The following is a 27,701-nucleotide window of genomic DNA, read 5'->3' on the forward strand; positions in this document are numbered from 1 at the left end:
TCTAAAGAAACTGAACCATAGTAAAAGCTGTGAAGAGAATGGGTCCTGCTGTTTCTGCTAACCTCCTCCCCCCAGTACTTTCTTCAATATTCTGTTTCAATGTCAAAGCCACTGTGAAATCTGACTCTCAGCTATTTCCTCTGGCTCCAGCCAGCATTGAGGTACAGGACTGTTTGGGTCCTCTGACAAGTAGTGGATCTGGGTGTGATTTCCTAGCTTCTAGCAAAGGGCTAGATAAGGAGGGGCCCTCGGTGAACATAAAGTAATAAATATGGCTGATACTCAGAAGGGAGAAGTGATTCCTTGTTCTCACTCTAGGTCCTTTCTCTTATTTGGAGGCCTGAATAATGGTTCACCAGTTTCTAATTATAGCCTATGGGACTTGAGAAGATGATCTTATTTGGAAACAGGGTATTTGCCAGTGTAATTAAATGATGAAATTTTAAGATGAAATCTTGCTAGGGTCTAAAATCCAATGTCGAGTATAAGAGGAAGAATAAAAGACAGGAAGAAGAAAAGGCTATGTGAAAACAGAGGCTGAGACTGGAGTTCTGCAGTCATAAGATAAGCCAAGGACTCTGAAAGCCACCACTAGTAGGAAAAGAAAGGAAAGGTGTGTAGGAGTGTAAGGGGTGTAGGGGTGTGTGTGTGTGTGTGTGTGTGTGTGTGTGTGTGGCTTGAACTCAGGGCTTGGGCACTGTCCCTGAGAATTTTTTGTTCAAGCCTAGTGTTATACTATTGAACCATGGTTCCACTTCCAGCTTTTTGCTGGTTAATCAAAGAGTCTCATGGACTTTCCTGTTTGAGCTGGCTTTGAACTTTGATCCTCAGATCTTAGCCTTTTAAGTAACAAGGATTACAGGCATGAGTTACAGATGCTCTATGGAAGTGTTCTCTCTCTTAAAGCAGTGGAATCTTACTTCTGACATTTGAGACATATGAGAGAATAAATACCTGCTGAATTAGGCTGCTCTGGTCATGGTAATTTGATATGGCAGTCTCAGGAAACAAAGGTGTTTTCTGTGAAATTCCACTAAATCTTGGCACCACATGAGTTGAGATAGATGGTGATTTGGGATTTCCCAACTACTGTCTGAACAAAAACACCTGACCTCACCACCTAGGCTCCAGCCAGGAGGGGCCAGTGTGTCACCCCAGAGACAGTGGGACAATTCACATGATCTAGTTCTGAAATCAGATCCAAGTTTTGGTGTTTTTCTGAAAGGTAATATGCTTATGTGTTATAAAGATTTTTTTTTTTTTTTGTCAGTCATGTGGCTTGAACTCCAAGCCTGGGCTTCTGTGCTCAAGGTTAGTCCTCTACCATTTTGCGCCACTTCCAGTTTTCTGGTGGTTAATTAGAGATAAGAGTATAGAGATAAGAGTATCAAGGACTTTTTGCCTGGGCTGGCTTTGAACCATGATCCTCAGATCTCAGCTTCCTCAGTAGCTAAGATTACAGGCATGAGCCACCAGCAACCAGTTAGTTTTTTTTTTTTTTTTTTTTTTAATACAGTGCTACGGACTGAACTCAAGGCCTTGTGAATACTAAGCATCAACACGAGCGGTGAGCTATCCTCTCAGCCCACTAAAAATGTTTCCAATCCATCAACTCTGTACATCTGTTGTTTCACTTAATTCCTACCTTAATGTTCTTAGTATTTTACAGATGAGGAAACTAAAGCTGAAGGTGGGGGTGGGGAGGAGCTGATTTGCTTGGGGACAGGAGCCAATGGAGGCGGAGGAGGTAGAGTCCAGAAATGCCCGAGTCCTGCTGGGTCTGACCACCTGAAAGCAGTGTTCGGTTAAATCAGCTTCGGTGGAGAAGTTTCAGTGTGTGTGCGTGTGGGTGTGCGTGCCTGCAGTTCCCCCACGCACAGATCAATAGCCTTCAAAGTGACCCAGACTCAGGGCTACTTATTATAAAAGCGACTGCTCGGAAGTGGAGCTGTGGCTCAAGTGGTAGGACATCCACCTGGGGTGGAAACAGCCAAGTGGGCGAGCAAGGCCTGAGAACTGGCACAAGAGACAAGTCACGGTTACCAAGCCTATTAGGATGATCAAAGAAAGCTTTCATGGAGACAATATGTGTATTTTTTCCTTCGGTCAGGCAGTGGGGGATCTACTGATGGATCAGATCAGGTCCTTCTGCTTGAGGCATTCAGTTTGTGTGCGTGTGCTTAAGAGAGAGACACACGGAGAAGGCGAGGGGAGAGAGGAGCGGGAGCGGGAGTCGGATTAGGAGAGGAAATCTTAGCCCGAGATTGGATGGGCCGCAAGCTTCAGTGAGGCGGAGGAGAGCAGGAAGGCTTTGCAGGGACAGCAAAGCCACCCGCCCGCCCACGGCGCCGAAGCACCCTCCAGGGCGGCGGCACACCCCGCGCGCGGCCGGTCAGAGTACCCGAGGACTCGCGGGTCGGAGGTGGCGGCGGCCGAGCCGACGGGCCGTCCGACCGGGCTCCTCCGGTGCCAGTGCGTCCTGCGGGGCGGCTCTCCGCGGAGCCATCGATCATTCCTCTTCTGTCCTCGTCCGCGGGAGAGACAGACAGCCTCGGGAAAAGACTGCTCAAGGAGCTGGCAATAGGGAGACTACCCATCCTGACCCGCGGCTGCCAAAACGGGGGGGGGGGTCCCCTGCCGGGTCCCCGCCCTCCGCCGGAGGCCTGTTGCCATGGCAACTAGGTGAGGGCGGAAGTAGCTCTGAAGACTAAGTCTCACGAATCAGGTGACTCGCCAGCCTTCTGCACGTGACACGAGAGCCTAGACGCTCTCTGCCTCATCAAGACCCCGCCTCTCTTCCTATCGCCGAAAATTGACAGCGAGCTAGAGCCACAGCCCTTGCGACTCCACCATAAGACCCCGCCCCTTCATTGGGGAAGGACCAATCAGACTGGGATAAAAAGAAGCAACGCCCCGGGTTTCACCCGGGCTTGACAGACGCAATTGAGGCCAGCCTCCAGTCCCTCCGCCTCCAGGCCATTCCGGGCGGCGATGGACTGAGCTATTACCCAATAGCACGTCCCTTGGCTGCCTTTGCGTCCCGCCCCCGTGAGAGATGAGCCAATGAGCGAGCTAGTCCTCGGCCGGGTGGAGGGGGGGTTGCACTGCGGTAATATGGCTCTTCCTTAGCCAGCGGCGGCGGCCAACGCAGGGACTAAGCGGTCGAGCCTCTCGGGTGGGGAGTTTCTAGGCTGCAGGGGCTTGGCAGGTCGTGACTTGGAAGCGGCGGCGGATGCCAGAGGAGGGTCCGCCCCGCCGCTCGGCGGCTCCGGAGTCGAGATGAGCGCCTCCGCGTCGGTCGGGGGCCCGGCCGCCGCTCTGCCACCGGGTTCCGCCGCGCGGGCCCTGCATGTGGAGCTGCCGTCTCAGCAGGTAAGCCCGCCGGCGCTCGGCGCGCGGCGCTCGGAGGAGACCGGGGAGGCCCTCGTGGAGACCCGGTGGCCTGCGTTGACCCCCTTCCCCCTCCCCAGCCAGCGGGGAGACCCTGAGAGGTGGCCGGGAGAGCTGGCTGCACGGCGGAGGGCTGTCAGGGGCTCTGGCGAGGGGAGGGGTCCCGCGACGGCCGGACGTCGGGGGTGGGGGGACCCCGGCCCCGAGATGGGCGTGTGGCAAGCCCGCACGGAGGCAGCCGAGCTCCCCCGGGGCCCGCCTCTCGCCCGCCGGCCGCCGGGGATCCCCGGGCCGGGACCCTCCCCTCTTTCCTGCAGGGAAGGCACCCGGCCAGGTGTGGGTGGGGGGGTCCCTGTGCGCCCGGAGACCAGCCCGAGCGCGGCTCTCCCGTCCTGTCCCCGGCTGCGGAGGCCAGGAGGAGGTGTCATTTCCAGCACTTCTTCAGCTGCTCCCCTCCGCTCCTTTCTAATCCGCAGACCCTAGGCTCGCATTTGAGTAGTCAGTAATCGGAGGGAGAGGATTTGATTGATTGGTGGCTTCCCATCCTTCAAGCAAGGGCTTTGAGGGCGTCTTGGATCCGCACTGTAGGGAGATAAGGATTTGGGGATCTGAGAACTCGACTACTCATTCCTTCCCGTCCAGGGAAGATTTCGCAGGAGTGCTAGCACTAGACAGAGTTAAAATACCCGGCAAACTGTCAGTCTTGGGGAACTTGTCGTGTTGGATCTGTTGTGCAAAGTGCTCATAAATCTCCTAAAAAACTGTTTTGCATAACTACCTGTTAGAGCCGCGAAGATAGACCAGAATAAGATTCCATGTTTAGCTAGGTGGGGGGCTGGTTTCAGAATCCCGCGTCCTGACTCCGTCTCTGGTTCACTCTTGTTTGCTTTGGGAACTTGAGCAATCTTCTCTCCATTACCTCCGTACCTCCTTCATTCCTGCCTGGAACTTTCCATCCTACCCGAGGGACTTCGAAAAGGCTTCCTAAAGAAAGTTGAGAGAGAGAGAGAGGGGCGGGGGGCATGGGAATGGGGTGGATGTGTCAAAAAGGTGTGTGTGTGGGGGGACTAAGGGGAAGAGAAAAGTTGGGGCTAATAGCCATCACTGGGATGGTTGTAGATAGGCAGAGGGGTTTGCAGATGGTACCAGGCTTTCAGTCGTGGAAGAGGATTTAAGAGTAGGCTAGCCTCTGCCCTGGTTTTGTGGCCACAGGGAGTTGGTGGTGAGTACTAGGAGTTTGAGGACAGTGAATTTGAATTTGTGCTGTGAGGTTCTAATGAGAACATGAGTGTGCCCAGATAGCCTAGTGTGTATGAATGTGAGGGGGATGGATAGTGGGAGAAGGGAGGACTGATGAGCACTGTTGAAAGGGCCCAAGAAAAATTTAGTTTGGGGGAGCTTTGAGAACACATGGGATTTGAGAAAGAGAAAGAAAGCATCATTTACTTCATAGAGCCTGTTTGTTTAACCCCTGGAGAAATAATCCAAACAAAGTCTCCATGGAACGAATTCAAGTGCATCTGCCAGTGTCTGCCAAATTTTTGTATTGGTGCCAAGGGACATATAGTGGATTCAGTGGACAGCTGAAAGCTGTATGGGGTACCAAGGAGGATGCTATTTGCAGCTTTCTGGATCTTTCTGGAATTATGGGAAGGCAGCCTATATAACAAAGCCTATTGACTTTTGCAGTTGATAATTAGCTTTGTTGATCAAAAGTTCAGCTTTTGGGGATATAAATGTGTAGTATTCTAAACAATAAACATTTCTGTCATTGGCCTGTCTGAAGCACAGATGATTAGTGTATAGCTTAATGAATTGTCACAAAGTGAACCATTGTATGACTACTATCCAGATTAAGAAATGCAAAACCATGAACATTCCAGAAGTTCTCTTTGGCTACTTTCTTTCTACTTTTTTCCTCTCAACCGTTTTTTAAAATTTCTGATATAAGAGATCAGTTTTGCCTGTCTTTGTATTTTATATAAATGAAATTATGCAAAATACAGTCTTCTGTGTTTGTCTTTTGTAAATTTAGTATTGTTTGCGAGAGTCAAGTGTGGGTGCACACATGTATTTATAAAGCTTTTCATTTTTAGCCTCAAACTGTGTTTTGCCTAGATTTTGGTAAATTTCAAATGTTTAGATAGTTGCAGTGTCCATACTCACTCTCTTTCATGGTGATATTAAAATAGAGGCTTGTGTTTGCTAGTCTGCACTTCTAGCCCCCTTTTCCAATGGCTGATTTTGAAAAGGGGCCTTTTTGTTTGTTTTTGCATAGATATTGGGGCTTGAACTCAGGGCCTGGGACCGTCTCTTAGCTTTTTCTGCTCCAGGCAAGCACTCTCTCACTTGAACCACAGCTCCACTTAGGCTTTTAATTGGAGATGAAAGTCTCTCAGGGGCTGGGAATGTGGCTTAGTGATACAGTGCTTGGCTAGTATGCATGAAGCCCTGGATTTAATTCCTCAGTACCACATAAACAAAAAAGGGAGACATGCTGCTGTGGCTCAAGTGGCAGAGTGCTAACCTTGAGCAAAAGAAGCTCAGGGACAGAGCCCAGCCCTGAATTCAAGCCTTAAGACTGGCAAAAAAAAAAAAAAAAAAGCTTCCTGTACAGATTGGCTTCAAACTGTGATCCTCAGACCTCTGCTTCCAAGTAGCCAGAATTACAGGCAAGAGCCACCAGTGCAGGCATCTAACAAGATAGAGGGTCTTGGCTTTCTATCCAACTGGCACCTGAGCATGGGTCTGCCTCACTGTAAGCTTCTGGTTCTTGCTGGGGTCATAGGTGTGTACCATGGCATCCAGCTTTCCTTGAGGGAGTTGTTTGAACTTTTCTGCCTGGCCTGGTTTGGTTCTGTCCTCCCTATCTTAGTTTCGTGTGTAAGTTGAGGAGACTTAGAATCTTTTCTGCTGGGGCTGACCCTGAATCTTCAGTCCTGGAACTGTCTATCAAGTAGCTAAGATTACAAGCATTAGCCACTGGTACAGAGCAGCTTTCTTTTGAATAGCACTTTGAAAATCAAGCATGTCATTTATCTCATTGTAGTTGATAAGGTGTTCATATTTCTTTGTGTGTGTGTCAGTCCTGGGGCTTGAACTCAGGGCATGAGCATTGTCCGTGTGCTTTCCTCAAAGCTAGAGCTCTACCACTTGAGCCACGGCACTACTTTTGGCTTTTCTATGTCTGTGGTACTGAAGAATCAAACCTGGGTCTTCATGCATGTTAGGCAAGCACTCAACTACTAGGCCATACTCTCTGCCCCCAGGTGTCCATATTTCTAAATTTTATTATTGATTTAGGATTGCTGTGATAAAAGTGAAAATCAGTGGTCCCTCAGCCTGCTTGAGACTGTATTTCTCAGGCAGTGTTATTATTTCTCAGTATTATTGACATTTAGGGGCTGGGCAGAAGCTATAGCATGTCAGCCACATTCCTGGATGTTCCCAAGATTTCAGCAACACCTTCAAAGTTCTGACAATAAGTATGGGATCAAGCTGGACACTGGTGGCTCATTCCTGTAATTCTAGCTACTCAAGAAGCTAAAATCTGAGAACCATGGTTCAAAGCCAGCCTGTGCAGGAAAGTCTGGGAGACTTTTATCTCCAATTAATCATCAGAAAACTGGAAGTGATGCTATTTTCTCAAAATGGTAGAGTGCTAGCCTTGAGCAGAAAAAGCTCAGGGACAATGACCAGGCCCTGTGTTCAGTTTTTTGCCACAACGGACAAAAAATGAATGGGTTCATATAAGGCCAAATGTCCTTTGGTGGGAGAAATTGCTTCCAGTTGAAGACCAATATTCTAGGGTGTGTGTGTGTGTGTGTGTGTGTGTGTGTGTGTGTGTGTGACTATCCATTAGCTGTACAAGTTTAATTGTGACTTTCCACACATGTATACAATTTACTAAAAAAATCTTCCACATCTTTTTCTCTTAACCTGTTCCCCCTTTCTAATCCAGTATCAGCAAGTTTCACTGTCTTATTTTCATACAGACAATCCATTTAGACAACATCTATCCTTTTTCACCCTTTAACCTTTTTCTCCCAAGTACCTGTCCTAGCAGAGCTAGTTTTCCTGCTGCTCCTATTACACACATATCAATTAACAGCTTCCACTGAGGTTTGTTAATCTATTTTCTGTATTGTTACAGTGTGTTTCACATTTATTCACCCTCTGTCTTTTTTATTTTTCCCTCCTCTGGAGTAGTTTCTTCTGTAGGACTTGAACTCAGGGCTTGGGCACTGTCATTTAGCATTTTAGAGCCACAGCTCCACTTCTGGCTTTTTGGTGGTTAATTGGAGACAAGAATCTCCTGGACTTTACTTCCCAGACTGGGCTTTGAACTTTGGTCCTCTGATCTCAGCCTCCTGAATAGTTAGGATTAAAGGATTAAAAGTGTGAGCCATGGGTGACTGCTGTAGTCACATTTTGAAAATGATTGTTGCTCTTTTAATTTTTAGTTGCAGTTTAGTATTCATTGTGCATCAGTATGGGCTCATGTGAAGAGTAAGTTCCTTCATACCCTTAGCTTTACGATTCTTGAGAAACATTTATTATGCCCTTGTCCTTAAAATATTGAGAGAATTTCTTTCCTTTCCCAAGGCTTCAAGCCTTTGTATAGTATAACCCAGATACACTCTCATTTACTCAGAATGTAGAAAGTTTTTTTTTTTTTTTTAAGAGTTATATAGTGACTGATCCTTTAAGAAAGTCACAGGTTCAGCCGGGAGTTTGGCCTAGTGGTTAAGGTGCTTGCCTAGCATGCATGAAGACCCGGGTTCAATTCCTCGGTACCACATGTAGAAAAAAGCCGGAAGTGGTGCTGAGGCTCAAGTGGTAGAGCTCTAGCCTTGAGAAAATCCAAGGACAGTGCTCAGGCCCTGAGCTCAAGCCCAGGACTGGCAAAAAAAAAAAAAAAAGTCACAGGTTCCTTAAGAATTTAGTGAAAGGGGGCTGGGAGTGTGGCACAAAGCCCTGGGTTCTATTCCTCAGTATCACATACACAAAAAAGCTGGTAGTGGTTCTGTGGTGCAAGTGGTAGAGTGCTAGCCTTTAGAAAGTTCAAGGACAGTGCCCAGGCCCTGCGTTCAAGCCCCAGAACTGGCAAAAAAAAAAAAAAAAAGTGAAAGTTACAAGCTTTTTATAGAAGCTATGCTTATATAAGTACATGAGTACATTGTTTTGACCATAGGTTTTATTATTTTTTATTTTTATTCATTTATTTAATTATTTTTGAGAGGTTGAGTCTTTATTACAAAGCTGGCTATTGTAAAGGACTTATGTCCTAAAGAACTCACAGCCTAGAATGCAGTTTATAAAGGCAAAATCATGATTGGTATGAGGAAATAAACGTATCAAATATGTGTTTATAGAAGCAAAACAAGCTAAATGTAACAATCAGGGACTTAGGGAAAAAGTTCCTTGCAGCAAGACTTTATTATTTATTTGTTTATTGCCAGTCCTAGGCCTGAGCTCAGGGCTTGAGCCCTGTCCTTGGACTTTCTCAAGGCTAGAGCTCTACCACTTGAGCCTCAGCACCACTTTCAGCTTTTTTCTATGCATGTGGTACTGAGGAATCGAACCTGGGTCTTTGTGCATGCTAGGGAAACACTCGACCACTAGGCCAAACTCCCGGCCCCAAGGCTTTATTTTTTATATTCTTTGTCAGTCATGGGGCTTGAACTAAGGGCCTGAGTGCTGTCCCTGAGCTTTATCACTCAAAGCTAGCACCTTTGAGCTATATAGTGTCACTTCCTGTTTTCTGGTGATTAATTGGAGATAGGAATCTTTGGGACTTTCCTGTGTGGGCTGGCTTTGAACCACAATCCTCAAATCTTATCTTTCTGAGTAGCTAGGGTTACAGGCATGAGCAACTGGCGCATAGTTTGCACGTAGGTTTTAGTTCCCTGGAATTACAAGCATGTGTTACCATGCCTGGCTGATTTTTTTTTTTTTTTTTTTAACTAACATTGTCCTGATAGACTTTTGGACAGTTGCCAGACTTTGGGACTTTCCCCTTCCACCTGTGCAATGAATATCATATTAGGGGATATCTTTGTATAAGTATACTGATATTTCCTTCCCTTCCCTCTTTCCCTCCCTCCCTCCCCCCTCTCTCTCTCTCTCTTTCTTTCTTTCTTTCTTTCTTCCTTCCTTCCTTCCTTCCTTCCTTCCTTCCTTCCTTGCCACTAGTGGGGCTTGAACTTAGGGCCTGGGCATTGTCCTTGAGCTTTCTCAAGGATAGAGCTCTACCACTTGAGCAATAGCACTACTTCCAGCTTTGTATGTGTGTGTAGGTCTTGGTTATGGGGCTTGGGCTTGGGTGTTGTCCCTGAGTTCTTCAGCTCAAGGCTACTACCCTACCCCTTAATCCACAGCGCCACTTCTGGTTGTCTGGTAGTTAATTGGAGATAAGAATCTCACGGACTTTAGTACCCTGACTAGTTTTGAATTGTGATCCTTAGCTCTTAGCCTCTTGAGTAGCTAGGATTACAGGTGTGAGCTACCTCGCCAAACTCACTTGCAGTTTTTTCTGTGTATGTGTACTGAGGAACCAGACGCAAACCTTAGTGCATGCTAGGCAAGCACTCTACCTAGTGTGGCACTAGGCCATACTCCTGGCCTTGTACTGATATTTCTGATATTTCACTCCCAAAGCATGGGCATATTTGCACTTCCTTTATCAAGTTTTGATAGGGCTGCTTCTCTACATTTTGTCAACTTTGGGCATAAGTTTTCTCATGATTTCTACCCTTATGTACAGATTAAATATCTATACCATATGTGCATAGATACTTTACTTAAATTTGCATTTCTTTAATAGTTTTATATACATAAAATGATATATATATTTAATATATATAGGATTTGGATTGGGATTTAAACTAAGGTCTTGTGCTTACTTGGCTAGCACTCTACTACTTGCATTATATCCCTAGCCCAGTGTTGGTTTTTATTGTTTTTACTTTTTGTGTCAGTTACTACTGGTTTGAACTTAGGGCCCGAGCTTGGTCCCTTAGCTTTTTCATTCTAGGTTGGTGCTCTACTACTTGAGCCACAGCTCCACTTCAGCTATTTGCTGGTTAATTGGAGATAAGAAGCTCACAGTTTCTTGAGGGGATTGGTTTTGAATCGCAGTCTTCAGGTCTCAATATCCTGAGTAGATTAGATTACAGGTAGGAGTTACTACTTCTCCTTTTGCTGGTTACTTTGGAGATGGAGTTTAGAAAATTTTTCTGCCAGGGCTAGACTGGAACCAAGGTTTTCCAGGGCTTTGCTTTGTGAGGTGCTAGGGTTACAGCTTTGAGCTACTAGCACTCAGCTTTAGCTATACTTTATTAACTTCATATGCTATATGTCAGATATGCTGAATGTCTTTGAGTACATTGATTTAGTATTTTAGCATAAGTTTAGTTATTTTTGTTTAGTTATTTATTTCCCTTGTATTAAATTTTCTATTGCCTGTTACATTTTTATTGATTGTAATAGCTTTTTTTTTTGTATGCAGGGTTGCTAGTCTTTATCCACCTTGAATTTTATTTTATTTACTATAGTTTAAACTCAGGAGCTTTACCCCAGCAGATCAGTCTGGCGATTTTTGAGATAGAGTCTCATATTTTATGTGAAATGGCCTGGATTGTAATCCTTTTAATTATACTTAGCTAGGATAAAGGGAATGTACTGTCATGCCAAGCTTTTTCTATTGAGATGAGATGGGATCTTGTGAGCTTTTTGCTGAGGCTGACCTGGAACCTTGATCCTCCCTGTCTGAGCCTTCCTGAGCAGCTGTGATGACAGAGGTACATCATCTTGTCCAGCTAGCTGTTGGTTGAAATGAGGTCTCCTGAACTTTTTTCACCCAGGCTGTCTGGAACCATCATTTCCCCCTATCTCTCTCTACTACATCAGCACAACTTTGACACCAGATATGAAGGATTCTCCAAATACATGAAGAGGTTCTCCACTGGATAATAAGTGGTGGCCGAGAAGTCATTCCAATTTTGACACTATCTGCAGTTAGCATCCTGTAACACAGGTAAAAGCTCTATCCCTGCTTCACTTGCCAGTTTCAAGTCTGAACCTTCAGAGCTGGCCAACAAAAATTTTGGGTTTCATGATCATTTGCTACAGGGCAAGACTCAGGGCAGTGTGTTACTTCCATTTCCTAATTTTTTTTTTTTTTACTAGAATGTAGCAAAGGAGAGCACAACCTCCAATACTGCAGGTCTGTGCCTCTTGCTGTTCCTCAATAAACAATCCTCACTTTTTTTTTTTTAAGGAATGTAGCAAAGTATATAGGTAAACAGCTAGCCAAACCTAATGTGGGGGGAGGACAGGGGCCAAACTTTCATTCCCTCTCAGGAAACCTCAGTCTCCTTGGTTTCTGAGACTTTTTTTCTGGAGGTTTCATTAGTAAGCAGTTTTAATTATTAATTCCCCTTCTTGGTAGGAATTGGTCTTAAAATTCCAATCTCTCTCTCTTTTTTTTTTGTCCAGTCCTGGGGACTGGATTTAGGGCCTAATCAGTGTCCTTGGGCTTCCTCAAGGCTAGTGCTCTACCACTTGACCCACAGCATCACTTCTGGCTTTTTTTTTTTGTGTACATGATACCAAGGAATCAAACCCAGGGCTTCCTGCATGCTAGGCAAGCACTCTACCACTAACTAGGCCATGTTCCTGGTCCCAAAGGTCCCATCTTCAAACCATAGTTTTGTTTTTTTTTTTACTCTTCATCTAGAAGTCCACCGAGAATCCACCTTTTTTGGACCAAAGATACCCATTTGCCCAGGAAACACCCTGGGGTTATGTGGTTTGTGTCAGGAACTAGGGTCAAATACTTAATGTTAGAAGAAAAGTTTTTCCTAGCAACCCTATTGCTTAGGAATTTATAAAGGATTTAGGAGCTCTGGGCTAGGAATGGGGGCTGAGACCAAAATGCATATTCCTTACTATAAATTATAGTACCACATGGAATATGTGCCACATCAGGTCCCTGTACTGGAGCTTTCCTCATCATACCTCCTCCCTCCCTATACTGCTCTCTGGAAGCCAGCTAGCTACTAGTTATAGTCCATATTCCACCTTCTTGGGGCTGAGTGTTTACATAAATTATTTGTAAGTTTTTTGCAAGGAAGGTTTATATCAGTAGCCACCCACTTTACAGATGAGGAATCTAAGGTCGGGGTAACTTTTTATTTTTGGCCAGTCCTAGTCTTGAGCTCAGGGCCTGAGCACTGTCCTTGGACTTTCTCAAGGCTAGAGTTCTACCACTTGAGCCTCAGCACCACTTCCGGCTTTCTTCTACACATGTGGTTCTGAGGAATCCAACCCTGGTCTTCGTGGATGCTAAGCAAGCACTCTACCACTAGGCTAAACTCCTGGATCCGGTTGGGGTAACTTTTAAAAGACACCCTGACATCAACCTATGGGCTTTAGTCCAGGCCTTCTATTCCCTTTTATAGTCATCACCTATACACTCGCCTATTCCCTTTTATAGTCATCACCTATACACTCGCCTATTCCCTTTTATAGTCATCACCTATACACTCGCCTGATAAAGAGTGTTAAATTACCTTCCACAGCCCCTATACTTAGCACTGTGTCCATAACATAGAAGGAACTAATTGTACTTTTTTTCTTTTCCAAATTTTCTTTACATATGGGACTTCCCTGAAAGAACTTTACAGCTTAAAGAGAGAGGAGGACAATTAGCTTGAAAGAGGAGCCGCTTGTCAGAAGCAGATACAAAGCTTAGTTTAATATATTGAATATATAATGTTGTATATTGATAATTTATGTTGTATAATACTATTTACATATGTAATTTTCCTTTACATGTTTGTACCTATTTAGAAACTTTGTTTATTGGTGCCTGTTCTGTAGCTTAAACTTAGGTGCTATCCCTGAGCTTTTTTGCTCAAAAATGAACACTTTTGTACTTGAACCGTAGTTCCACTTCTGAATTTTTGGTGGTTAATTTTGGAGATAAGAGTCTCACAGGCTTTCCTAGCTGGGGTGGCATTGAGCTGTAATCTTCAGATCTCAGCCTCCTGAGAGGATTAAAGGTGTGAGCTACTTGTGGTTGTTCAGCCAGAAACAGTATTGTTATATTTGCATTTTGTTTATTTTTATTGTTATAAAGGTAATGTACAGAGGGGTTACAGTTTCATATGTCAGGTAATGAGTCCATTTCTTTTTGGATAATGTCACCCCTTCCTTTCTTCTCCCAGTTTTTCTCTCCTGTCCCCACTCACAAGTTGTGTAGTTCATTTTCAACATAGTTTCTACTGAGTACCACTGGTGCATTTGTTTACTCCTTGTCCCTCTATTTCTGTGCCCTCTCTTGTTTCCTTTTTCTGGAGTTCATTTTGATGTTTTATATGATCAGAGGCACATAGGCATTGTGCCTTTGTGTTTCTTCCCTAAGAGTATAGAAATCTTATTTTTAAAATTTAATGTCTCCAACTTCCCTTCCTTCCTTCCTTCCTTCCTTCCTTCCTTCCTTCCTTCCTTCCTTCCTTCCTTCCTTCCTTCCTTCCTTCTTCCTTCTCCCTCCCACCCTTGTCCCTCTCTTTTTCTTTTCTTTTTCCTCTCTCCCTCCCTCCTTCCCCATTTTTCCTCCTTTTTCTTTCTCTCCTCCTCTCCCCTTCCCTTCTCTCTCATCCCCTCTTTTCGTTCCCTCTTCTTTTCCTTAGCTGTGTTGGTAAGGCCTCTGAAAGCAGAGGAAAGGCTGTGTCTTATAGGGAACACATGCACCGTGCAGCACAGCACTCTGCTATGTACCATTATTCTTGATACTCAAAGAAAAAAAAGTGCCATGTATAGTTGTGGGTAGGGAAAGTTAAATCATAGCCACTTTTGACCTGCTTTGGAATAAAAGCATAAAGAAGCTCTGGAAACTTAAGACATCAGCATCCTAAAATCATTATTTTGACATGACAAAGTGCCATCAGGAATTCAAGTGTGTGGAATTTTTGTTTATGTATTTCCTGTAAAAGATTTTTTTCCTTTGAAATGAAAAGCTTTGTTCTTATTTAGTGGTTGCTTAAAAATTTTCTCCCCAGAGTCACAATTCTGTTTAGTGGCAGAAAATTTAGAAGTGAAACTGACTGGAAATAGAGCAGGAGCAGAACTGAAACTAATAAGCTGGGCCTGAAGTATGGTAAAATGAAGAAAGTTAGATTTTCATAGCTTTCAAATGGGTGTTTTTGATCGGCTGTGTATTTTTACTTGTCAGCTACAGTATTGCTGTGGAGAACAAGAAATGTTTGTCATTTTTAGTATGTATTTTAAAATGTAGACATTTTAGAAAAATTAAAGACAGACCTGTTTTCGGAGAGTAGTTGAAGCATTTTAGATTATATCCTTTAGGTTTAAGCACTGCTGTAATACCTCATTTTATTAGAACTAACCTTTTTTTTTTTGGTGGTGGTGGGGTCATAGGTCTTGAACTCTAGGCCTGAATGCTGTTCTTGAGCTCTTCAGTTCAAGGCTAGTGCTCTACCACTTGAGCCACAGCATCACTTCCAGTTTTTTGGTGGCTAATTAGAGATAAGAGTCTTAGGGCCTAGTGGCAGAGTGCTTACCCAGCCTGCATGAAGACCTGGGTTCCATTCCTTGGTATCACATACATAGAAAAAAGCAGAAATGGTACAGTGGCTCAAGTGGTAGAGCACTAGCCTTGAGAAATCCCAACGACAGAGCTCAGGCCCTGAAATTAAGCCCCAGGACTGGGGGTGGGGAGGCGGGGGAATGAGTCTCATAAACTTTGATGCCTGGGCTGGCTTTGAACCTTTATCCTCAGATCTCAGCCTCCTGAGTAGCTAGGATTACAGGTTTGAGCCACCAGTGCCTAGCAGAACTAACATTTTTCAATGTATTATGTTTTCACAGTTTAATTCTTTAGACTGTAAGGTAAAGGAACACAGAGAAGCAAATTTTCACACTGTAATTTTTTAAAAAAATTCATGTTATACTTTTTTTGGTTTAGCACATAGCTTTGTTTTTTGTCCTTTAGATGGAAATGTGAATTTCCAACCATGGAATTTTAGAGATGTAAAAGCTGAAATCCTCTGAGGTGAAATTGTTTGTCCGGCCATGGGCTTTGTACACTTGTTTACTCCTGATCTCAAGGGCTTTGTAAAGAGTACTAGTTTAACCATCTGTGCTGCTGGAGATGGGGAAATGACTAGAGCTAGGTAAGAGAAAATAGAAAAATAGAAAAGTGAAAGTGGGAATCAAGATTTATGTCTAACTACTACCAAAAACCTTAGTGATCTATAAAATGACTACTCTTTGTGACTCTGAACTCGAAGTAACGTGTTTATATCAGTTGATGTTAAAACTATTCTAAATTCAGAGTAGAAAACGGAGGCAGCTCTATAATTGTTTTCTTTTTGTGTGTGTGTGCTAGTACTGACAAATACAGACTCTTACTTAGCTTTGTACTAGTGCTTTACCACTTGAACCATGCCTCCATTCCAGCTATTTTTGATGGTTAATTGGCAGTAAGAATCTTGTGGATTTTTTTTTTGCCTGGACTAGCTTTGGAGCATCATTCTCAGATCTCAGCCCTTTTGTGGCACTGATGCTGACTCCGTTTATTTAAGATACTTAGGAAGTGATTTCTTTGAGGGCTAGGTCCAGATTCAGAACTGCCTGCCTGCCTTCCTTCCTTTCCCTCCCTTCCTTTCCTTCTTTCTTTCTCAACTTTTTTTTTGTTACTATAAAGGTGATACACAGAGGGGCATATAAGTCAGGTAAAGAGTACATTTCTTGGCCAGGCGCCCGGTGTTTCAGCTACTCAGGAGACTGAGATCTGAGGATCACAGTTCAAAGCCAGCCCAGGCACAAAAGTCTTTGAAATGCTTATCTCCTAAACCACCAAAAAACTGGAAATGGTGCTGTGGTTCAAGTGGTAGAGCACTAGCCTTGAGTTGAAGAGCTCAGGGAGAGCGCCCAGATCGACAGTTCAAGCCCCATGACCGACCCCCCCCTCCAAGAGTACATTTCTTTTGTTGACGACCCTTTCTTCACTCTGCTTTTCCCGCCCATCCCCGCCCACAAGTTGTATAGTTCATTTCCAAAGCCTTACTTTCTAGTGACTTGATAACAGAGGGTTGGCAGTGTTTTTCTTGTGCAGGGCCAGTTACAAAAGGTTACTGCTGTTGCAGGCCCTACAGTCTGTAGCAACACTAAGCTCTACTGTTGTCTTACTAAAATAGATCTATATAATGTGTAAACAAATGATTATGGCTGAAATCCAGGAGATAACTGCAAGTTTTTTTTTAAAATTTTAAGTAGTTATTACAAAGGGATTTCAGTGTAACAAGTCAGATTATGAATACAGTGAATGTTGAGTCAATGAAAAATTATATATTTGCATTTGTTATTATTAAGTTTAAATATTTAAGTATGTAAAATCTGTACTTGCAAAATATGCACAAATAGGCAATATTTCTGGCCAATGGGCCATAGTTTTCTTACCTCAATAAGCAACAACCTAAATTTAGTCAGTGTTGGATGCTATAAAAAAGAAATATAGCACTTGGCATGGTGATACACACCTGTAAATCCAGTGCTCAGGAGGTAGAGCTAGAAGAATTATCAGACTGAGGCGAGCCTGAGCTGCCTTGTGATACTGTGTCTTACACACACACACACACACACACACACACGCACACACACACACAACAAAGGCTGGAGATACAACTCAGTTATTGCCTAGCATGTCCAAGGTCATGGAATTGCTCCCAAGCACTGAAAAAGTAAGTTATTGCATAAACCACAATATGTTGCAAGGAATTCTGGTATCTAGGATAAAATAGTTACTAGACCATAGGACTGCTGTAGTACATCTGGGGAATACCAGTTAAAAATTTTATCTGTCCCTATTGGTTAGCTTGACTTTCAAATAAATTGCTCAGGTGGGACTTAGGATCAGGGGGTAATATGCAGTGTTCCCAAAATATATTGGTTTGTAGATTTCTTTTCCTAAGGAACATCTCAGGAGAATGACTTATTCTAGACTCTTCTTTGGGAATCAACAAGCCAACCATAAGATAATTACCAAAAAGACATATGAACTGTCAAAGTCCACAAATTATGTAGAATGTATGAACTTATAAGATATCCCCTTGGTTCTCACTAAGAGCACTTTTACCTTTTACATTTAGAAATTGTTCCAGAAATTTTAGTTATTAGATTTCTTAACTCCCAGAAGTCTTAGAAGCCATTAACTAGAAGGAGGAAAAGTATCTCCTGCAGGCAGGCTCATCAGCAGCATGAGCGAATGAGCCCCCTGGAGTTTGCGTGGAAGCAAATAGTTCTTTATGAACCAATACCTCTTCCCCATTATTAGCCGATTTAGAAGATTGTAATTACTGCCTGTTCCTTGAATTTCAAGAAAAAGACGATGACTATCTTCTTTCATGATAAGGTAGCAAGTATGTAATGCCTTGTTATCGTTATCGTTGTCGTCATCATCATCAGGTCCTGAGCATTGTCCCTGAGCTTCTTTTGCTGAAGGCTAGCACCAGCACCACTTCTGGCTCTTTCTGTTTATGTGGTATTGAGGAATTGAACTCTGGACTTCATGCAGGGCTAGGAAAAAAAAGCACTCTGCCACTAAGGCACATTCCCAGCTCCTCCAGTGCCTTTTACAAGAGTATAATAAGAATTAAAAATGAAACAACTTGATAGTTAGAAATAAACTTAACAGCTGGGACTGTGGCCTAGTGGTAGAGTGCTTGCCTAGCATGCACAAAACCCTGGGTTCAATTCCTTGCTATCACATATGCAGAAAAAGATGGAAGTGGTGTTGTGGCTCAAGTGGAAGAGTACTGGCCTTGAAAAAGCCCAAGAATGGTGCCCAAGCTCTGAGTTCAAGCCCCAGGACAAAAACAAAAAAAGAAAAGAAATAAACTTAAGATCTGTTCATAACTGAAAAATTTTGGAGTAGTATTGCAGCTTATTCGTAGAATGAGTGCTTAGCATGAATAAAGTCTGGGGTTCAAGCCCTGCATTTTTCTGCTCGCCAAAGCACTGAAGAGTTTAATGGATTAGTATTAATTTTACAATTGGCCTATATTAATTATACGGAGAGGAGAGTCATTGCTACAGTCTTTCACCTTTACAATGTATTCCAGTCAGTTTCACTCTGATACCACAGCTAACCACAGTGTTAGAATCCTGGCTCCACCATTTAGGAGCAGGCAGTCTGGAAATTATTTAATTTCTGTGATTCTGGGAGGATCGAATAATATTGATAGAAGTAATAGTCCACTCCTGAATTCCTTGAATTCAGTGATTTACACATGTGCTTGAAAAGGTACTTGGAGCCAGAAGTTAATGGCTCATGCCTGTAATCTTATCTATCAGGAGAGTTGAAATCTGAGGATTGCAGCTTGAAGCCAGTCTGGGCAGGAAAGTCCATGAGACCCTTATCTCCAATAAGCTCAGAAAAAGCTGGCAGTGGCACTGTATTTCAAGTGGTAGAGTGCTTAGAGACACAGGCCCTCAGTTTAAGCCTCAGGACTGGCACCAAAAAAAAAAAAGAAAAGGTGCTTGGTTCCAAAAGACTCCAGAAATCTTGTTGTTTTTGCTGTTGTCATTACAACTGTCAGACACTGAAGGAAAACAGAGGATAAATAAGACACTGTCCATACTTCAAGGGTTAGAATAAAGCAGATATGTCAGCAAACACGTATGATATAATGTAAGATAGTTTGAACAAAATGCTGAGATGGAAAAGAAGGGAAGTACCTGTAGCAGAGGACCAGCTTAAGCAAAAAGTTTAAGAAGCTTGTAGCATGCTGTGTGTCTTTCTCCCCATCATCTAATTCTCCTGTGCCAATTTTGACACAATCGTCTACCACACATACCAAGCTGCTGGTTATCACAGGTTTGTCTTCCCAGGCTATCTTCAAAGCAGAAGTTAGCCCCAGCTCCCCCATGTTGAGGCATGATTCCTACAAGATTGTGCCTGCTTCAGACACCACTTACAAGTCTTGGACCTCCTGTTCAACTCACTTACCAGCTCGGCCTAGGAAGTTCCTACTATCTGTTCATTAGGTTCAATAATGTGCTAGATTAGCCCACAGAATTCAGAAAATATGGTTTTCTTACTGTTATAGGTTTATTAGAAAGAATTCTACTCAAGAACTGGAAAGGACAAGATACGGGCCAGGTATGGAGGAAAGGGTATGAAACTTTTATAATCTGGGTTTGCCACCCTCACCAACTTGGAAGCTCTTCATCCTCAATTATTTAGGGTTTAATGGAGATTCTGTTATGGATGCCCAGTTGTTAAATCATGGTCATTGATGACTGGCCCAACCTTCCAGTCCCCCCTATCCTCTGTGGAGGTCAGGAACTAGGACGGAAAGTTTCAGCCTTCTTTCCCTACTGAAACCATTTGGCTGTTCACGTTCCAGTTTTGCCAATCTATCTTCTTTTATAGGAAATTCCCTCTTGTGATAACTTTCCTTAACTATAACAAATTCCTAAGGCAATAAACTTTCTTGGACATTTCTTTTTGGACAGTGTCACCCCTTCCCTCAGTCTCCCATTTTCCCCTCCTATCCCTACCCACAAATTGCGTAATTTATTTTCAGCTGTGTCTACTGAATATCACTGAAAACTACAAATACCATTGGTTTACCCTTTGTCCCTCTATTTCTGTGCCCCCCCACACCTTTCCAAAGAAAGATAAACAAGACATAAAGAAAACAAAAACAGTAGCTAAGGAAAAAACAACTCGTTTCCATTTTCTGGAGTTCATTTCAATAATAATTTGTATGATCTGATGCACATAGGCATTGTGCCTTCCTCTCCTAAAAATATCCTCTGTGTGTGAATGCCTAGAGTCCTGTATAATTTATTATGTCCTGGTGTATTTTAGATCTGTTCCTTCTCCTCTTTCTTGCTCAAAGCTTACACTCTAGCACTTGAGCCACACTTCCACTTGTGGCTTTTTGTTGATTATAAGGGATTTGTCTCCCCAGACTGGTTTCAGATTACTAGCCTAACCTCCTGAGTAGCTAGGATTACAGGGGAGCCCCTCATGCCATGCAGAAAGTATACATTTTTGACACATTCTTTGAAAATGCAGTATAACAAAGACTTAAATGACCTTCAGAGTCCTTTTTAGTTTTGCAGTTGTACTTTTCTGTTCATGAAATGTTTCCACTGTAGAGATTTGTTTTACCTTTCCGCCTGTTCCATCTCCATTATGATAGATGAATTCTAAATCTGTCACTGTGCTTCCAATTAGAAATGTCTAAGTTAATTCATCTTTTCCACTGATAACCACATCCCTCACTTGACATCCTTATTTGTGAAATACCTTATCTTTATGAAAGTCCTTTCTGTTTTCCAAAGAGCTTTTATGTTCATTATATTATTTGATCTCTGCAGTAACCCATGGGGGTGGGCAAGTCGACATATCTTGATAGAAAGGGAAGCAGTGACTGACGAGGGAGGGGTAGCATGCCCCCCCCCCCTTTGATAGCTCAGGATTATTTACTCTGCATTAAGCTCTCACCACTCTGTCACTCTACTGCAGGGAACAGCTGCCCACATATACCTGTGTTTAAACATGGATTGCCATCTCTTTAAAAAAAATATAGACTCACTTTACTTGAAAAAATACTATATTTCCTCTTCTCTTCCTCCTTTCCTCCTCCCTTTTCCCCCTCCCTCTCCCTCCCTCCTCCTCCTCCTCTGCCTCCACTTCCTCCTCCTCCTCCTCTTCTTCCTTCTTCTTTCTTCTTCTTTCTTCTTCTTTCTTTCTTTGCCAGTACTTAGGCTTAAACTCAGTGCCTCTGCACTGGGCTTTTTCAAAGCTAGCGTTCTACCACTTGAGTCACAGCACCACTTTTGGCCTTTTCTGTGTATGTGGTACTGAGGAATTGAACCCAGGGCTTCATGCCTGCTAGGCAAGCACTCTACCACTAGGCCATACTGCTGGCAAAGATATTATGTTTCTATGATTGACAGTTCAAAGGTAATCAAGGGGATTCATTGAACATTCTCCCTACTACTCTGCTCCAAATACCTGTATTCTCTCCTGGGGGGCAAAGATTATGATAACCTAGAGATTGTTACTTTCCAATAACTATATATTTTTATAAACATTGATCACATCAATTCTGTTGTCTTTTCAACTAATAGTGGATCTTTAATATTGTGTCATCAGTGCTCAAAGGCATGCCACATTATGTATTTTTGTTGTTGTTAGTTGTGAGGCTTGAACTCTGGGACCAGCTCTTCAGCTCAAGGCTACCGCCCTACCCCTTAAGCCACAGCCCCACTTCCCATTTTCTAGTGTTTAATTGGAGATAAGAATCTCACTGGCTTTGTAGTGTCTGGGCTGGCTTTGAACCCCAATCTTCAGAACTCAGCCTCCTGAATAGCTAGGATTACAGGTATGCACCACCATGGCCAGGTACATTATGTATTCTTTATGGCCATATTTTCACTGTAGGATATAGCATAATATAGTGAGTCCTTTACTGATGGACATTTATTTGTAGTCTTTTGCTGATATAAGCAATATGTTATTAAATACATTTCTTAGTCAGCTTCATGTTACTATAATAAATGCCTTTGAAAGTCAGCCTATTAAGAAGAAAGGTTTTCTTTGGCTCACCATTGCTTTTGGTACTGTGGAGTAGTTGTACATCATGGTGGGAAGTATGTACCCTAGCAGATGTCATTCACCTCATAGTCAGGACTCAGGAGAGAGAATGGGGAGTGGGAGCTGGGATTCTACTGTCTCGTTCAAGGACTTGTTCCAAATGACTCCAGACCTCTCACCAGGATCCATCTCTCAGAGGTTCCCCTACCTGTTCTTATTTATTTCTTGCTAAACAGGTGATCTGTCAGTTGAACCATATGCTCGGGCACTGTCTCTGAGCTCTTCAACTCAAGACTAGCACTCTACCACTTGAGCCACAGTGCCACCTCTGGTTTTCTGGTGGTTAATTGGAGATGAGTCTCATGGATTTCGTGCCCAGGCTGGCTTTAAACGGTGATCCTCAGATCTTAGCTTCCTGAGTAGCTAGGATTGCAGACATGAGATGCTAATGTCCACCTACATGGACTTTTTGTGATCCTTTAAGTATAGGCCGGGCGTGTGGCCTAGTGGTAGATGCTTACCTAGCATGCATGAAGCCCTGGGTTCTACTCTTCAGTACCACATACACAGAAAAAGCTGTAGGTGGTGCTGTGGCTCAAGGGTAGGGCACTAGCCTTGAGAAAGCTCAAGGACAGTGCCCAAGACCTCAGTTCAAGCACCAGGAGTGGCAAAAAAACAAAAAAAAAGAAAAAAGAAATGATTCTAAGTATAGGACATGGAGGCAGGGGATCATAAGTTTTAGTGAGCTGTGTTCGTATAACTGGTCCTATAAAACAAACATCTAAACTATAGCAATATGTTGTATTGCATTTCTTTCTGCAAGTGTATTATTATTATTTTTTCTTCTTTTGCCAGTCCTGGGTCTTGAAACTCAGGGACTGGGCACCATCCTTGGACACTTTTTGCTCAAGGATAGTGCTCTGCCACTTGAGCCACAGCATCACTTCCAGTTTTCTGGTGGTTAATTGAAGATAAGAGTCTCATGGATTTTCCTGCCTGGGCTGGCTTTGAACTGCAGTCCTCAGATCTGAGCCTCGTGAGTAGCTAGGATTACAAGTGTTAACCGCCAGTGCCTGGCTTTAGTGTTATTTTAATTGCATCTCTCTTAGGAGTGAGGATATTTATTTATTTATTTAGTGGGTCAGGGCTTGAACTCTGGACCTGGGCCCTGTCCCTGGGTTCTTTAGCTCAAGGCTACTGCCCTATCCCTTGAGCCACAGCCCCACTTCCCTTTTTCTAGTGATTAATTGGAGATGAGTCTCAGAAGAGTCTCAGGTTCTTTAGTGCCCAGGCTGGCTTTTTTTTTTTCCCCAGATATTTTTTATTGTAATTAATAGAAGGGTTACATTATATTCACCAAATAGAGGGTGCATTACTTCACGTACATTGATACCCTTTCTCATGTCTTGGTCCCCATTTCTCTCCCCCCAGCCCCACCCCTCATCTTGTTTTACCCCCTTCCCTATGCGATTTCAAATAACCAAATACACATATATCCAATATATCAGATAACAAGGTAAAATACTGTAACAATATGAGATAACCAAGGGACAGCAAAAGAGATGAGCAATAACATAGTACATTAAGGACAGCAATCACTCATTATATGGCTTTTATTTTTATATCCTGGAGGTCCTTTCATTAGCATCATACTATATGGCCTTATAGGTCTTGTTCTATTGTAAATCTCTGCTAGGAGAGCCCAAGGTTTCTACTGATTATGACAAATGAAGGAAACCATTGAGCCTATGTTCCATTGAGTCTGGCTTACTTCACTTAATATGGTTTTTTCTAAGTCTTTCCATTTCCTTACAAATGGGGCAATGTCGTTCTTTCTGACAGCAGCATAGAATTCCATACTACATCTTGTTGATCCACTTATCAACTGACGGGCATCTTTGCTATGGTGAATAGTGCTGCAGTGAACATTGTTGTGCTAGTGGCTTTAGTATGTCCTTGTTTCTGAACGATTGGGTAAATGCCAGTGGAATTGCTGGGTCATAGGGGAGTTCTATGTTTAGTCTTTTGAGGAGCTGCCATACTGCTTTCCATAGTGGTTGAACGAGTTTTCATTCCCAACCAAAAGTGTAGTAGTGATCTCTCTTGGCCACATCCCCGCCAGCATCTGTTGTTATTAGATTTCCTGATCATGGCCACTGTAACTGGAGTGAGGTGGACTCTTTGAGTTGTTTTGATTTGCATTTCTTTTATGACCAGAGATGTCGAGCATTTCTTCATGTGTCTATAGGCCATTTTTTATTTCTTCTTCAGAGAAGTCTCTTTAAGTCTTTGGCCCATCTTTTAATGGGATGGTTGTTTCTTTGGAGATTAGTTTTGGAGTGATTCAATTTTTTGAGCTGTTGATGTATTTTAAATATGAGGCCTTGTCCGTTGTACGGTTAGTGAAGATCTTCTCCCACTCTGTAGGCTTTCCATTTAATTTGCTAGCTATGTACAAGCTGGCTTTGAACCGCAGTCCTCAGATCTCAGCCTCCTGAGTATCTAGGATTACAGGCATGAGCCACTGTGCCTACTAGGAGTGAGCATTGGTTTTTTTTTTTTTTTGCCAATTCTGGAACTTGAACTCAGAGTCTGGACAGTGTCCCTGGTCTTCTTTTGCTCAAGGCTAGTATTCTACCACTTAAGCCACCACTTTGGGCATTTTCTGTTTATGTGGTATTGTGGAATTGAAGCCAGGCCTTCATGCATACTAGGCAAGCACTTTAACTACTAATCCACATTCCCAGCTCTGTTTAAGGGAATTTTATGTTTCCTTTCCTGAGAATTCTCTCAATATTCTTTTTTTTCTTCTTTCTTCGTTTCTTTTGTTTTTGCCAGTCCTGGGGCATGAACTCAGGGCCTGGGCCCTGCCATTGGACGTGTTTGCTCAAGGCTTAGTGCTCTGCCACTTGAGCCACAGCACCACTTTCTGCCTTTTCTGTGTATGTGGTACTGAGGAATTGAACCCAGGGCTTCTGTGTGTGGTAGGCAAGTGCTGTACCATTATGCTACGCTCCTGGTCGTCTCAATATTTTTTATTGTTGTTTTTCCTGTTTTTTCCAACAGGAAATGAGTTCCTTCTGTTTTAGTGAAATTGCCTTTGTTATGGGAATTTTTTTATTTTAGGTTACTTTTCTCTTTGACTTTTTATATGATCTGTTTTCTCCATTTCTAATTTTAAAACAGTCGATGGACTTTTACTTTTATTGCTTCTGGGTTTTCTCTCATTAGACCTTTGAGGATATAAAAGAATTCTTAATTTAGAGTACTGTTTTTTTTTTAGAGGATTTTATTAGCATATATTAGTTACATTTCTACATATTCATAAAACGTATCTTGATCAAATTTACCCACTCCATCTCTCTTTTGGATACTTTTTTTTGTTGTAGTTCTTTTCTGGGTCTTGAACTCAGTGCCTGGCCACTGTCTATGAGATGCTTTATTGCTCAAGGCAAGTGCTCTACCACTAAAGCCACAGCTGTACTTCTGGCTTTTTGATAGTTTATTACAGATAAGAATCTCATAGACTTTCTTGCCTGGTCTGGTTTCAAATTAGGATCTTCAGATTTCACTCTCCTGAGTAGTTAGTATTATAGGAATGAGTGAATGGTTCCTGCCCCCTTTGTATACTTTTATTCTTTAATTGTTTACATTTTAATATTATTAGTTGATGTTTAAAAATTTAAATAAAACTGTAATCAATACATAGAAGCATAAAGATTATACTTTTTTGGGAGGAACCATGTAATGTTTCTATATGTGTATACATTATACAATATCATTTCTTTATGATGACAAATTCAAAACATTTCCATCTAATCAGATATTATCATGTCTGTAATTATCCTACTTTACAATGGTATGCCAAAAAACAAATTATTCCACTATATATATATATATATATATATATATTTAAATAGCTTTAAGTCATCTTGAATTGATACAAACTATAGGTGTGTATTTTGATGACTACCATATTGCCCTGATGCCTTCATTGATTACTTCTCATTTCCTTAGGAGTTCTCTATGATTTCTTTGTTATTCTTATTCTCTTCTCTATCTTCAGCCATATCCATTGTCTATGTAGTTGCTTCATTAAAGTTCACTTTTATTTAGATACCTGTGTGCCCTTGTCCTTACTGATTGAACTTTAAAACTTTTTATTATGGAAATTTCAACATATACTGGAATACATATTGTATATATCTAAGTATTGCTCAGTATAACAGTATATATGGGTAAATTATGATATACTGTGATAACCAGGGGAGTGGGGAGTCCCATCCCATCCTGATGTCACCACTAGGGGTGGAGCTGAGCATAGTAGTACATGTTTGTAATCCCAGTTATATGGGAACAATTTGCAGCCAATCTAGGCTATGCACTCTTCATCTGTATTTAAACTGTTTTCAGTTGAATAACACTGACAGGTAAAATGTATTGTGAGAACAAGCAGGGCAGGAAGTCCCTCCTCATGCAGGGGCACCCAATATATAGGGGTTGGCTGTTCCAGAGAGATAACGTACACAGCACACCGGAAGCTCCTGGAGAAGAGGAGTGCTGGGCCAGTGAGAAAGAGAGGCCCATGCAGGACACCCCTAGAAGGGAGGAGTGCTGGAGCCCTTGCAAAGGAGAGAGAACTCCAGACTGGAAGCTCCTGGAGTGCAGCAATGCCCAGGAGAGAATGGCAAGCTTCAAAAGGCCTGTGGAGAAGAGACAGGCCTGCAGAAGGGTGACACGCCTACGGAGGGGTGACAGGCCTACAGAGGGTTGAGAAACCTTTGGACAGGCCTGTGGCGAGGTGACTGGCTTGTGGAGTGGTGAGAGGCCTGTGGAGAGATAAAACAAACATCCCCTTAGAGGTTGCAGCTGCTCCTAGTTCTGAGGTGGCCCAGGACAAGGCAGTTGCAGACTGACTAACAAAACTCCTTTTTTTTTTTGGTGGATCATGGGGCTTGAACTCTGGGCCTGGGCGTTGTTCTTCAAAACTCCTTTTTTTTTTTTTTTTTTTTTAACTTGAATCATGCCTCAGTGGATTTTCTCACTTTCAGATCATTACAATATGAAAATATAAGGTAAGATCGTCAATGTTATAGAGAGCTAGTAAAAGCTGAAGATAAGAACTTTCAGTTATCTGTTACGCAGGTTCCAGAACTATTACTTCATGACGGATTTTGGTTAATCTATATGCCTAATCTCTGTAATTATGTTGAATCAGATTGCAAGCCTGATATTATTCTGAACACTCAGATTACTGAGAACTCTCTTCTCTCTTCCAATTTTTATCCTATCCAACTTTACACAGGACATGTACATGTATATATATATGCACACATGTGTATATACATATATATGTATATATATGTACACGCATATATTTGGTCAATTGTGAGGCTTGAACTCAGGGCCTGGGTACTGGCCCTGAGTTTTTTTGCTCAAGTCACAGTGCCACCTCCACACAGATCATATTGTATAACTTTTTTCCCTTTGATACTGTGTTTCTAAATAGCCAACCTTCCTTCCTCCCTTGGTCCCGTACCCTCTGTGTCCTCTCCTTCCCCTCTTCTCCAGTTCTTTTCTTTCCTTCTGGTATAATCTTGTTTCCTGATCATGCTTTTGCCATTGTGTTGATAAGGGGGTCTTGAGAACTTTTTTTTTCCTGCCCATGCTG

At 42.7% G+C, this 27,701-nt stretch overlaps 1 protein-coding gene across 3 annotated transcripts in view; it reads left to right on the top strand.

The window, feature by feature from the left end:
* The first annotated feature begins 3,017 nt into the window (after positions 1 to 3,017).
* Uvrag (UV radiation resistance associated) overlaps positions 3,018 to 27,701 on the top strand; it is a 300,747-nt gene continuing 276,063 nt past the window's right edge. For 2 of the 3 annotated variants that reach the window (XM_090348440.1, XM_090348441.1), the window contains exon 1: positions 3,020 to 3,372. In XM_090348440.1, coding sequence (XP_090204566.1) covers positions 3,280 to 3,372 — 93 coding nt within the window. In that variant the 5' untranslated portion in view covers positions 3,020 to 3,279. Of the gene's footprint in view, positions 3,373 to 27,701 lie in introns of all 3 variants that reach the window. The other variant, XM_090348443.1, reaches the window with a different exon arrangement.

This window comes from Megascapheus bottae, chromosome 16 (genome assembly GCF_031878675.1).
Source record: "Megascapheus bottae isolate mThoBot1 chromosome 16, mThoBot2.hap1, whole genome shotgun sequence".
In the NCBI taxonomy this organism is placed as follows: Eukaryota; Metazoa; Chordata; class Mammalia; order Rodentia; family Geomyidae; genus Megascapheus; species Megascapheus bottae.